The sequence below is a fragment of the Sinohyriopsis cumingii genome, unplaced genomic scaffold (genome assembly GCF_028554795.1).
Source record: "Sinohyriopsis cumingii isolate HCF-2022 unplaced genomic scaffold, ASM2855479v2 utg002220l, whole genome shotgun sequence".
Lineage (NCBI taxonomy): Eukaryota > Metazoa > Mollusca > Bivalvia > Unionida > Unionidae > Sinohyriopsis > Sinohyriopsis cumingii.
The window spans coordinates 377326-392004 of NW_028316161.1; the positions used below are offsets into that span (position 1 = coordinate 377326).

General features: G+C 34.6%; 1 protein-coding gene across 4 annotated transcripts in view; it reads left to right on the top strand.

Moving 5' to 3' along the window:
• LOC149770913 (uncharacterized) overlaps window positions 1–14679 on the top strand; it is an 88695-nt gene that overhangs the window by 54453 nt on the left and 19563 nt on the right. For 3 of the 4 annotated variants that reach the window (XR_016418433.1, XM_089948993.1, XM_089948994.1), the window contains 2 exons: window positions 6984–7745; window positions 8601–9124. Coding sequence is in view for 3 of the 4 variants with exons in the window: in XM_089948993.1 (XP_089805119.1) it covers window positions 6984–7745; window positions 8601–9124 (1286 nt within the window). In the remaining variant the exon portion in view is untranslated. Of the gene's footprint in view, window positions 1–6983; window positions 7746–8600; window positions 9125–11685; window positions 12354–14679 lie in introns of those variants that run through there. The other variant, XM_089948995.1, reaches the window with a different exon arrangement.

The window sequence follows — 14679 nt, forward strand, 5'->3', positions numbered from 1 at the left end:
TATTATATAATAACTAGGTCAAAGGTCAATGTACCAAATAGTATGCACCTGTCCTACTTCAAAATGTACAATTCACCTAAAAGAAAGGAATTTATATTTGTTTGGTAGGTGCAGAACTTAACATCAGAGACAGGTGGACATGACCCAATCTTATTATAAAGTATAAGCTTTGACCACTTTACACTATCTACAGATACAAGAGGTCACTAACCACCAGTCCTCACACAAAGGTCCACCTACCCATCCTCTTTGTAACACAAATAGTAAGCTTTCCTCCTTTGTAATGTGAATAAAATTGTTTCAATAAGCCAGTCAGTCACCAAATATAGTAAATTGCAGCTTCTAAGTGGTTATGTTTGGATTGGGAGGTGAAATTAGGGGAATAAAGTACAGAAAAATGCCAAATATAAACACTAAGTATAGCACATCAAATGGAGTTAAAAACAGGAGGAAAGTGTTTATCTAAAAGGGAGAGGTAGCTTATGATAAAGGAATTAAAGGTGGCAAAATCAGCAATGCGAAAAATGAGAAGTGAAAGTTTGATGACCTTACCTTGGACAAATATATGGGGCAGGGCCCAACAGGTCCAAGGACAGCCCAAAGGCAACTGTGCTATAACATCCCTTACAGGACCCAAATTTCAAGTGAAGTTGTGTTCATTTCCATCTAATATAAAAGGGTGAATAATTTAGATAATATAGATACATAGAAAGTATATTTCTTCTACATAAGAATTTAATAATAATTGGCATAAGATAGAGAGAAACTTATCTCAGAGCCAAGCAGAACATACCTTATCAGTTTTTAAACTTGTAAACTTTACTGTGAGAAATTACCAAATTGCTTCTACTTACATTTGCATCAAGATTGAGGGCTAATATAATATTTCACAAATCTTCTCTTTATTTTCATAATCAGTCACTGAAAATGTGAGATTTTATTTCCTTGAAATGTTATGACTGGTGTAAGGGAGATAACTGAATGATATACATAAGGTGTGGTAACCTTGAATACATTATCCATGTAATATAGATGAGTTCATCAACAACCTGTATTAACTTCATTGCAATTAAATTATCTCAAAATACATTACTGACAAAGTGAGAACCTAACATTTAGACTCCTATGTTTAGTGGAGACCTCAAGAGTCATGTAATTTTAATTTCTAAGATGACGCAGCTCTTTCATATCACATAGTTCATATTTTCTACAATGCCGGCATGTAGAGTGCAGCCTTCCATAACCATGCAGATATCATCTCATGCCAATTTGGATTCTTGCGATGGGATGCAAAGTTTCAAGAACAGTGTGGATTTGAATGGAATGAATACGCACTGTGTGACTAAAATGGTTATCATTCTGTAATGTTGGACCAAACATGGAAATTCCACAGGAGCAGCTTGACAGAAAGAAATAGGATTAACTGAAAGTCAATAGTAGATTATAATTGGGCTTATACAAGTGCCAATGGGAAATGCTGACTTAAGGAAACTGTTCTTGTTTGTTGGTATTCACTGCTACTTCAACAAAAGGGAATGCAAGAGAACTGAATTAACTACATGAACAATTTCAAAGCAGGAGAGTTTTAAAAAAAAAGGGACAATTAGAGCAGGACAATTCAAATCAAAATGGGAAGGAATACCAAATCCTTAATAAATTACCTAAAAATTACTCATGCCAGAACATCCCACATGGTACAAGTGATCTATCTACAAGTGTACTTAGAATGTTCTCTATCCTGGTTTATGGCATGCCTTACAAGAACAAGATAGTTGTTTTTGTACACATGATTTTTCATCTTTTGCAGGTACAATAGCCAATATTTGGCCAAAATCAACTATATTATGTTTACATAACTTATTTTGTTGCATGCATTCCAATCTAGGAGGTAACAGCACATACATAAAGGCATCAGGTAACACAAGTCTATATCTATCATAGCTATAGTTATCAAAAGTCCCCATCCAAAGCCATCTTGTGCTATTTTCTAAAGATTTCATACATTTTATTCTTAAAGAACTTTCAATATTTGACCAAAAGTGTTCAGCATACATTTGTTTTCCTACATCAAACTAGTATAGTTCATAAATGCCGCCCACATGTATGCGTTTCTATGGAAACACTGCGAGGCTATTCTTTCCTTTAGGTATCACGGTACCAATTGTTTTTCCATATACCTCAATGCTAATGTTTTGTGAAATAAATATACTTTCTGTCCTACTTTGGCATGCATGTCACATGCTGTCATATAGAACAATGCTAGATTGTCAATTTGACAATGACATAACCAGGTACTCCATTGCATTTAAGAGAGATAACTCTACTGGAACTAGACAGGGGTAAGAGTTATCTAGTCACAACAAGCACATTTTCAGTCATGTGTACCATATTTTAAAAAAATCATAAAAAATACAAAATATGATCTAGATAGAAATTAACACAAACTCACATGTTGCCAAGAGGTTCAACTTTTTTTTAAGCCAAACAGAAAGTACAAGTCTTACATAATGCACCAATCACAGCTAGTTTTGTTCTTTAATTCTGAATACAATGTTCCATACACCTTAAGCTCCGCCCACCTGGACTTGCGCAATTGGTACCGTTATACCATATATCAAGTTGAGTACCAGGACCGCAATAGTTATACCCGGGAAGGTGTTTTTCTCCTGGGTGTTTAGCCCATGGTGTTCCTGGTAGTTTTGCTAACTGAGCGGCAACATCCCTTCCTCTTTTTTTATTATATTGTTTGGATTAGAAATAAAGTTAATTTTTTTTTGTACCACATCGTTCACACGTACCTGTAACTGCTGATCTTTTTTTTTGTTGTTGTTGTTGTAGTGGTAGTTAGTCCACCTGTGGGAGTACTCGTCCTGTATTTCAAACAACATAAATCCATATTATTTATTACATTTCTACATCATGGATATAATTGATTTTTCGTCAACAAAAAAGCGAGAACTGGTCAAACATCATCCAGCATTACCAAAATCTATCTGAATGATTGTAATTGGGCAATCTGGAAGTGGTAAAATGCAACTGCTGCTTAATTTAATAATGAGATGGCTCAAGTGAGACAAGTTGTATTTAGTAGCTCCCTCTGTAGATGATCAGAGATGTTACAAAGTACTTAAGGATTTTAATGAAAATGCAAAGTTGTTGGATAAAAATGATGATGATGTTATTGAATTTATTACTGATATCGATGAAGCACCATCTGTAGATGATATTGATGGATTTATTAATAATTTAGTTGTATATGACAATGTAATGCTGGATAAACAGTCAAATCCTGCCAGAATATGTTCATGCGGTAGACATGAAAATACACAAATACCAAAAATGATCAGAGATAATTGTAATATTTTAGCTGTATTTAATGGTGTTGATACACATACTCTATGAAATATTCATCAGACTTGCTGTAGTGGGGATATGGATATAATTAAGTTTAAGAATTTATTTAGTCAGGCTCAGTCAACCCTGCATGGATTTATAACAAAAAACTTACATGATCCACAGTCGAGATACCGAGTCTTGATAAATATTTTGGACAGTAGCATCAGCGAGGGTGCTGTCTCGGCACCCCCAGTCACCGCCGCGATATTTATTTGTGATTTTCAGAAAGGCTTTTTTTGCGATTCGAGAGTGAGTTTTTGCGATTCGAGAGTGAGTTTTTGCGATTTTCAGAGGAAGGCTTATTTTGTGATCTGACAGATAAGTCAATTAGAGTCTGTACACCCTCTCTGCTGCTACATTGATTATGAAAAGAAGAAATACTTTGAGCCTGCCTTTATAATGTCACTGGTAATGTTGTTCCATACCGGTGGACCAGTATATTAAAAACTGCTTTTTAAAACAATTCCTTATGTGGCCTTGGTATAATGTAATTTTTTTCTTCTTATGGACCTTAAATTTGGAGCACCATCAGCATCTCTTTGATAAAAGATATTGCTTAGATAGACAGGAATGGCTTTTCTGGATGCTTTATACATCATATTGGCCCTTTCTAAGAAATATTCTTTCTTGTATTATTAACATCTTTATATTGTCGATTGCATCCTGGAAACTGTCTATACATTGATCTAGAATTAATGGGAAGCCCTCTTTTGGAGTCTTAAAAGTATTGTTATGTTTGAATTAGAGGTATTACCCCAAATACATTACAATAGCCCAGATATGGCTGAATATAGCTTTAATAAAAGATTACCCTATACCGAAGAGGAATGTACATTTTGATTTTCCTCAGTAGCCACAGATAAGAATTAATCTTTTTTTGAAACATGTTTAATGTGAATAGACCAAGTAAGATTGTTATCTACAAATACACCAAGAATTGTATCATGAGACGTCATATTAAGGCTTGCATTGTCAAATAGAACAAAGTCATGGAGTATGTCACTAACTAGCCTTGCTCAGTTTTGTTGCATTGTAACGAGTAGGGCTTTTGTCTTTTCTGTCTTTATGATCATACTATTTTCTTTGCACCACACTTGAAGTCTATTAAGAGCACCTATAAAGTTATTTTCAAGTACCGTTTTGGTTTTACCCATATCAGACAGTGTAGTATGATCTGCATAGAGGTCAGTGGAAGAAGCTGAAGTTCCAATCTTAAGAGGTAAGTCATTGATAAATAGAATGAATAACAGAGGTCCAAGGATAGAGTCCCATGGTATGTCACAGTGAATATTTTTGCTTTGAGAAAGTTGACCATTTATAGATACTTTCTGCACTCTATCAGTTACGAAGTAAACAAGTTTAGGGAGTTTTCACTACATTGATAGATTTTTAGTTTTTCAAGCAAAATTTCATGATCTGCATGATCAAAAGCTTTACAAAAATCAACCATAATAGTGCCCACCATTTCCCTTTGATCTAATGCTTTCAGCCGTTTATCAATCAAAGGTAAAAGTGCAGTTTCACAGGAGTAATTCTGGCAAAAGCCAGACTGATTATCATGAATAAAATCATAAGTGTTCAAAGAGTTTAGGTAAGAATCATGTACACGTTTTTCCAGTAATTTGGAGAGACAAGGAAGGATAGAGATGGGTCTGTAATTATTTACATCATCTTTTGTTCCTGCTTGATGCATTGTTATAACCTTGGCAGTTTTCCATGTTTGTGGAAATTTATTAGACCTAATACTTTCATTGCAAATGAAAGCTATACTCTCTACAATTGCAGGTGCAGCTACCTTTAGTAGCCTTGGTCCAATTATATCAAGTCCTGTAGCATTACAATCATCCATTTTTTTAAATATATTTCAACAGAAAATTTGGACTCATTTCAGGAATTTCAAACTTTTTATTGTTTGGTAGTTTTTTTAGCACAAAACTTTTTAGTTCCAGATGATCAGATGAAGTTCTGGGTTCTTTAAGTTTTTCAGCAATTTAAACAAAAATGTTAAAAATATTTGAGATGTCAGTTGGATTATCAGCATAAATGCCCTCAGTTTTCCTCTTACATTTGCCTGCACCAAACCCTGTAAACACTTTTCAGATAGTTTTCTGATTATTTTGGTTTTCATCCAGCACTTTTTTGCAGTGTGCTTGTTTGGCTTGAAGTATCATTTTGTTAACCTTATTTCTCCAAACTCTATGTACAGTTTGATTTCCTGCTGATTTTAGTTGGTCTCTTTACTTTATTGCTTCTAAAATTTCTAGGGAGATCCAGCCTGGCTGGTGGTCTTTCTTTATCCTGTGTGTTTTTAAAGGGGCATGTTTGTTCACTATGCCCAAATTTCTAAAACATTATCAATATCTTCAGAGATTTGGACTGTATTCCATGGAATCTGTTTCAGGACATTATTTTCTTTTTATTTGCCAATGACTTTACGTGTTAGAAAAGTTGCAAAGTGGTCACTTATACCAATCTTTGGAACCATTACTTCCAAAACATTTTCTTTTGCATTGGTATAAATATGATCTGAAAGTGTTTTAGAGGTAGATATTACTCTGGTGGGTTCATTTACTAGTTGCTCCAATCCTAATGAAGCAATAAAATCCATCCAATTCTCTTTAATTTGATCATTGAGAAGGTCTCTATTTATATCACCTAGAATGTAAAATTCTTTCTCTTCATTTGAAATTTTATCAAAATATTGACACCAATCAGTATGTGATGATGTGGATATTGAAATAATCACTGTTCATTTTTGGCCAATAAAAATGTTTCAGGATCTAATGTGATAGGTCTTTTTGACCCTTAATGACAAGCCAATGGAGTTTCATGGGCTTGACTATGAAGTTTCTTTTCTATACAACTTAGGAACAATAATTTGATAGCTTACTCACTACTCTTCACCAGCAGGTACCTCAGGTGGTCTCCCTTTTCTCATATGGAACCATTCATCTTCTCCACGAAGAACCACTGACCAACAGGAAGTTACTGGCAAACATTCTAACCCACATCATAAAGTTTGTGAAAATCTAAAGATGTATATTATGTTCTATATTATGTTCTACATAAGAAACTTATTTTCAGTCAAGTTTTATGAACTTATTAAAATTAATAACTAGATTACTTTTTAAAAAGTGGACAAAATTGACTCAATACATGTGACAGAACCAGTAGATTTAAAATGTTCAATCAGTAGATCAGCTTCTAAACCAATGGATATTTATTGGGATAAATATTACATTCTTCAATGGGACTGAAAACAATTCATATCTTACCAATATGAGACAGAATATTTAGAGAAAAAGTGGGAAAAAGATAATAAGGCCTTTAATCAAATAGATGAAATTGAAAGAAGGATGCATGTGACGTTTAACACAAGTTTATTATTTTTGGTTTATTTTATGTAACCAGAAGGACCAGCAGACTGAGAAATTTACTACTCTTGCAGAATCTTCACCTCATATAAATACTGGTATATGACATTTGAAACATACTAGCTTCAGGCTAGCGGATTACTGCAAATGTTATGTTCTGTACTGGCATTTAATGTTTGATACCACTGACTTTATATGACATTTTTTTTACAGGACTTTCTGGTTTTGGGGTTGAACTATGTGCTAAGCAATATTGTAAAGCTGTGAAGAGGTTTAGCCAACAGGCAAAATGTCTGCTGAATTTGAAAGAAATCCATTTTGTAGAAATCAACACAAGGATCACAAAAGTGATACAAACAACATTTGCAAAGCATTTTCCCTCGCAGACAACAAATTTATTGAGCATTCCTATTAAAGGTAGTGAATCATTTGCCACATCTTTACCATCACTGAAGAAAGATGCCGTGGTGCACACAAAATACTCCATTATACCCACAGGAAAATACTTTTATTCAGCAGAGAGCAGTACAGATAGCATGCTGTCTTCTGGAAAAGGAATAATGGGTAGTTGTGGAATGTTTTGTTATCAGTGTGAAAAAACTACTATCAAACTAGTTAGTGATGACATTTGTGACATTGACACTGATGCTTTGGTGAGTATAGAAGATGAAAATGGGTCAGGAAATGGTCGAATTGCTAAAGCTCTTTTAGCTGCAGCTGGCAGCAGATACCAGGATGGTGAGCATTCTAAAGTGAAGATGGCAAGAAGATCAGTAACTGAAGTTGTTGTCACAGGGTCTGGTCGACTGAAATGTGAGTTCATTCTGCATGCTATAGCTCCAGAGTGGAGCTTTGAAACCACAAGAGAGAATCAAACTTTCAAAAAAAATGTAGTAAAAACAATGATGAATATTATGGATGCTGCCTTTGAGAAGAAAGTAAAGTGTATTGCAGTTCCTTTGATTGGAATATTCAGTAAGTTAACATAAAATCACATATAAACATTTTTTAGCTTTAGCTCACATTTTCATATCATACTCTTTGATAACTTCAGATACAAGGAGAAAATGTTTAGATGAAAGGTAACATTGGAGGCTTGTTTTGGAGGGATAAAAAGAGACCAGTTTGGCCATTTTTAAGATGGGTCTGTTGGCTTGGCAGCTTTTAAATAACTCACCTTGAAATTCAATAGTTGTAGTTGTTTGGCTCACAAGATGAATATATGAATTTGTTAGCCAAGTAAAATTGCCTGTTTCTCGCCCAGAAATGTATATGAATGGAAACATTTGGACCCTTGTGTAGTTTTATGAAAATCAGTAATTAAGATATAAAATTCTTACAACTCAGGAATTTGTTCTAAAAAGAAACTAACAAGAAGGTATATTCAGAAATTTTATAAAATGTGTAGATTTTTGAAAGATCAAAGAACATCTCTTTCTAGAGCTCTAATGATATGTCTTAGGATTGTGTAAAACCCTGTTTCCCAAATAGATGCATTTGTTTTATTTTACAACATCTGGAATTGTGCCTTAAAGAGCATTAATTACTGATAATGATGGTTTGATGAAGGCTGATATAATTTCCATTTAGTAAATACTCGGATGCAAAACAAAAGCAAAAATAGCAAAAATACCAATTATTGGATTGTAAACAATACAGGCAACTATTTTTATAGAACTTGTTATTAAATAAAAACAAAACTTGAAAATATGAAATATATCAATGACATATCATTGAACATTTGAACATAGAGTAGAACTATGTGGAAGACATTTTTATTTCTTAGGCTGTTCATCAATGTATTAACCTTGTGCATTGTTGTATCTTCAGCTGATGAAACGTCTGAAGTGCCATTGACTATTTGCTGTGATGCTATGATTGCTGGTCTCACTATATGGATACAATCACACTCACAGAAATATCAGTTGAAGGAGGTGATTTTAATCTGCGGCAACCCAGTAGCATCCAAGTGTTTTGCAGATCTACTTTCTGCAAATAGAAAGGAAGATATTGAAGGACGAAGACCATTGAAATCATCAGAATTGCAATCCAAATCAGATAGCATTATAAGCTCATCAAATATCCAGAACAAAGAGAACTGTGTTATTTGCATGGATTCCATAACAAATCCTAAAGTACTACCCAAATGCGGCCATACCTTTTGCGAGGAATGCATTGATCAACAATTTTTGTACAAGCCAGCTTGTCCTCGCTGTGGAATGGTGTATGGAAAAATCACTGGTAGTCAGCCAGAAGGAACCATGCAAGTTTTCTATGACAAGCATTGTTTACCTGGATTTGAAAGGTGTACAACAATTGTCATCTTCTATGAATTTACTGGTGGTACACAAAAGGTAAGAAGCAATTGTTCTACCATAGACTGATTGAAATTATTGTTGTTTATGTGAGAGAGGTGTCCTCATGCTGTTGTGGTGTTTGCAATCTTTTGCATGCAACTAGTCAGCAGTTTTGATAGATCTAGGAATATATGTATATACTGTGGTCAATATCTTTTCTTTATGCTGTTGTAGGAGATATTCTTTTTACTTGAACTTGACAGCTTGATATCATGTACCACAATTTTGTGGACAGTCTTGCAGATTTAAAGGCTTGCTGCAAAACTTGTTACATGTTGCGTCCTTTTCAGCTTATAACTGGACACAATATACAGCACAACCTAGTGCCTGTAACTGGTCTTAGCACATTAACCCCTGGTGATGAATTTACATGGCAGGAAGTAGTAGCCTACTGCCAAGCTCTGTAGCATCAAGGTCAAAACAATGACAGATGTAGCTCTACAATGATACCAGATAATCTGGAATTTCTAGTTGCACTACAAAATAAAGAGGGAAAAACCTCCTTTTTTGGACCCACATTTTTTCCATCCAAAATTCACCCGTGGTCAGAATCTGATTTTGTGTCCGGATTTTAGACTTTCTGGTCTCAGATCTAAGGCAGACTGGTATAAACTGCAAACAGACAGATGAACCTTTGCAAAAAGTAGGATAAGATGGGCATTTGGAATAATGAGTGGTCTCAGTAGGAAAATAATGGGTCCATTAGGTAAAAAAATAAAAAAATAAAACTTTTACCCTTCTGCTCTTGCGCGAGCCAAATAGCCAATGAAAAACAATGTTTCTAACACAACTAGGCATTATGTTATTGGAAGATCACCTGGAAGTTGATGTGATAGGATGTATTTAGAAATAGCTTTCAAAATGTGTTTCCTACTCAAATTTCAGGCGAAAATGACAAGCTTGGGCTTGATGTTTCAGTGAATTAAATAAAATGTTCCCATGTGTGTAGGGGAGGGCAGTGAATAGGACCAAAATAAACAGTTCTGTATGATTAACAACAAGTTATGTACTTGTATTAGCCAATAGTGATTGGAAATGTAAATGAATTAGAACTTTTTCATCTAATATTGATATGTCATCAAAGATGGCCACTGTTACTGAACACAGTAAACCTTTAAATGACTTTGTATCAAAAACCACACAGCAGATAATTGTTAAAATGTGACACCATTATGGCATACATGGCTTTCAGTTTTGTAGATATGATGCATATTCACCATCCAATCTGGCCACAGTTACTGAAAAAAATGAACCTCAGTTAAAACAACTTCTTTTCAAACACTCCTCAGAGAATTGGACCAAATTTGATGCAAGCATCCTGGCACAAAGGGCTTCAGATTGGTACAGATAATACCAAACTATTATTCAATATGGCTGACATTACTAAAATTAGACAAAACTTTTAAATGAAATCTCCTCAAAATTTGCTTTGCAGAAATTGACCAAATATGATGGAAAGGCAAACCATTCTGGTAGTAAGGGCTTTCAGATTTACACAAATGATTTAAATTAAATGTGTCCACTGTAACTAATCCAACAACATAAGACACCATCCTGGTGTTTCTGTTTTTAGGTTGCTGTCTTACTGCCTAAATAACAGCTCTGTGTAGTGAGTTCTGATGTATAACATTGGAATGAGAAGCCTAATTGTCATGAATATCTCATACACAATTTGAAGTCCAATTTAATGCTTTTCTGTAAGTCACAGTCATATTGCTGTAGAAGGACTTTACTTAATCTGATATCTTTTTTCTATTAAATTCAAATTCTTACACAAGCAATTGAACTTATTTTCAAGTTTCATTAACCTAATTTTCAGTTGGCTGGCATGTGATGGAAGCAGGGAATGCCAAAATTGGATTAAGTTGAAGTATGTTTCTTTAACAAAGTGAATAAAAATATACTAATATTGAGGAAAGTGTTTAGATAGCTTCGTTTCATTCAAGATACCTATCTCCTTTTAACTGATTTCAGCATTCCAGGTTTACATCACATTCCAGACAACTGAAATGTAGGTTAATGGAACTTGAAAATACATCCATTTGTTTGTGTCAGAATTTGAATTTATTAGAAAAAAGACATCAGAGTAAGTAAAGAATGTCTTAAGCAATATGACTTTAATTTGTAGAAAAGTGTCAATATGGGCTGCCAAGTGTGTCAGATCCTGAAAATTTGCCTTCTTGTTCCAATGTTAGTCAACCTTGAAACACACTACACAGCATCATTATTTAGGCAGTAAGATGGCAACATAAGAAACATATCTGGGGAGGCGTATTACATTGTAGGACTACACTATTGTCAGAAATGAAAAATCCTTTATAAAAACTTCTTTTCAAAAACTGCCTTAACAGAAGTAATAATTAATTGCTATTTTGCATTGCTATTGCTTTTCTTGGCACTAGTCTTCAGTTCAGTCAATATTTTCTCCTAGAAGAGAAAAACGGCATGATCAAAGTCAGATTCTTAAGCTATTTTCATCATTCTCTTCCTTGAAATTTGTATAGTTCTCACATGTTAGTAGGTATGTTGGTTGGTACTGATCTTTGTCTCTTTCACAGGATGCTAAGAGCCAAGCACCATGTCTTGACAACCAGTGTAGGAATAGGGCTTAGGTCAATATCCCCCTCCACACACCTCTATGTTACCATTCAGTTCCTAAGAGGAATGGGCTCCAGGGTTTTGATCACCTGTCTTGGGAAAGCATTTAAGTCAACATCTCTCATTCTTCAACATTCACATTCAACCAATATGGGGCTTGAGGATCCAGCCACCCAGAGGGAGATAAAAGTGATAATCCTGTAAAGCTTCAAGGTTGAAGACAAGATGACAAAGATGGAAATGAGTATACAGAAGACCCAGTTATGTCTGGCCCATCACCTGTTTTGGGGTCTCAATCTTTGTTGCACACCTCAAGTCAGGTGATAGCTCAGGAGGGTGTTTATATCTTTGATGAGGCAATAAAAGGTCATATTTTCACCTTTTTCTTCAAATCTGTGTCCAGATCTCTTGGGAACTTCAGATGCTAGAATCGTCTCCATACCTGCCATAACATGCATTGTTACACCCAAAAAAACACAATTCTGGACACCCATACCTCGTCTTGATTTTGAACAAAATGATTTTCAGGAATCTTAGCCCTCAAGTTTCTTCAACAACAAAACAATACTTTTTGACCACTGTGATAATATGCCTGTAATCTGTAGTATGTATGAACAGGAAACAGCCCTGCTTAAAGCTCAGGTAAACCTATCCTTGGGATATACAGCTGATATAGAGGCAATTAAAAGGTAATGTGGTCTGAGATGAGCAGCCACCTGTCAGAGATTACTTAATTGGTTAACAATAACTAGGGTGATGTTGCATGTCAAACTCTGCTGTGGGAGAATTCATTTAGCTAAGTTGCATAAGTAAAGTACACAAAAGTAGAACAACCCGGTTCATCTGAAGTTAAGTACATACAAGAGACATGTTAAAGGTCATATATTATTACACATCACTGCATTGAATGAGCATGTTGAAGTCAACTTTAATAAAGTTCGTGATCAGGGGCAATATTTCTTTGAAGTTGGACTTTGACTCCACATACAAAATGCAAAACAGGATCATTTCAGTTATCGAATAGTGTTCAAGTGTGATTGATTTTTGGGAAGAGAATGATTCAGGAAGTAATACACTATCAGCAAAGCAAGCTAAGCCCAGCCAAAAAAATGTCAAAACTCCAGGTTAATGGGCTTTTACTTTGTCAAGCACAGCATCACAGCATCAAGGGGAAGGATTAATTCTTTGCACATATTGCAAACAACATATTAACATGTCATTCTAAAGTGTATGACATGCGTCATAATTGGTCTGCACCACCTGCATGTAGCGTCAAAATTTGTCTGCACCACCTGCATGTAGCATCATATTTGGTCTGCACCACCTGCATGTAGCATATTTGACTATTTGACATACTGAATTGAACATTCAGCCTAGTTCTCTGTATTATTATTTGTTATCTTAATCAAAGAAGTACACTAATGACACTTGGATTACCTTCAATCCCCCCATTGAACTATAGAGAGCAGCAAAGACTGCATCAAATTAAACATATATTTTCCATCTGATGGATTTTTTAAAGACAAAAACTAGACATATGTTTTTGTTTAATGTCTACCAAGTGTTTCTTTTGTTAGTGTTTTAAATACTTTGAAGATAACAGACAGGTTAATTTTTTGTTCAGGTTTGAATTTAAAATCATTTTCTATGGGCTTTTATGAAAAGATAGCATATTCTGAATTGGTTGACATGGCTTTTTTGAGGGTCAAACACACTGACTGTCATTGGGACCACAGAACACACCTTTTGATTCTCAAAACAAACCAACACTATCTGGGAATATGGCAGGTATGCCTCTACTTTTTGGAAATCTAGGCTGTCTGTAGCTCGGTGTAAATTAGATCTTTCATTGCTTCTTATTCTGTGTTGGTGAGGGAATTCAGAAGTCATCTTAATACTAAGTAGTGACCAGACAGCAGCAGAGATGTGAACATCTCTGATTTTGGCAAAGTTTCTCTGGTTTTCTTGTTCATTTTATGCATCCTTTTCTCAAATTTTGAAACATGACAGTTCCATTAAAAACATTTACATTTGAGACAAAGCTGTTTTGAGAAAGCAGTTAAGACCAATTTTAATATCATGCTCTGTTGACCTTGTAGTTAATAAATCAGGCTGGCAAAGAGGTAATCAATTAATTCATTCTAATTTCCTATGTTCTTGTTTTAATGTTTTAATATTTGTCTGCAGATGTATTTATAAATGTTGTTTAGATATAATTTGTTTGGATTATTCTTTGGAATTAGAAAGTGTTCTTTGACTCTGAACTATAATATTATTCTGGGACTATTGTGAATTTATTCAAAGGAGTTCTGGACAAGCCCATTGTGAAACATCAAGACTGTTGGCACATCAGCACATTTGAGGGCCTGGAATTCATTTGGAACACTCAGTTCTTTTGGACTTGTGCAGAGCTTTTTAGGGCTGTTTTGGATTTAATTCATAATACTGTAAGTTCCACTTACAGTTTGATTATGTAACTTAAAGAATTAAATTATTTGTTAAGTTTTACAACATTTTTGGGTTTTGCTTCTTTCTGTTACTTAAAGACCATAGAGTCATAACACTTGTGGAACATTTCCAGCCAGAAGTAAATTGGTTCTGGGTGGTTTCGCTACTGTGTTAATAGAACAGATAAAACTACTGTTTGGGTTTTTTTTAAATAAATTTTTTAACAAAATTCTAATTTTCTAAATAGGTACATTTCAGCTTTAAATAGTATGTGAAATAAACAAAGTGGTATTTTTGGCCTACCACCAGTAGAATCACATGCAAGTATCACTTGTGTTTATCTTTGTGCTTATATGAGACTGGATGGGACTGTTGTTCAAACTTGCCCAAAGATTTTGTTGAATTTCTACATCCAAATTGCTATGAGCTAGTTTCAAACATGTAATGGTGTCCCATATTTTATTATCAAATCCTGGTTTTCCTAAAGGTAGATGACAAATTTTCTT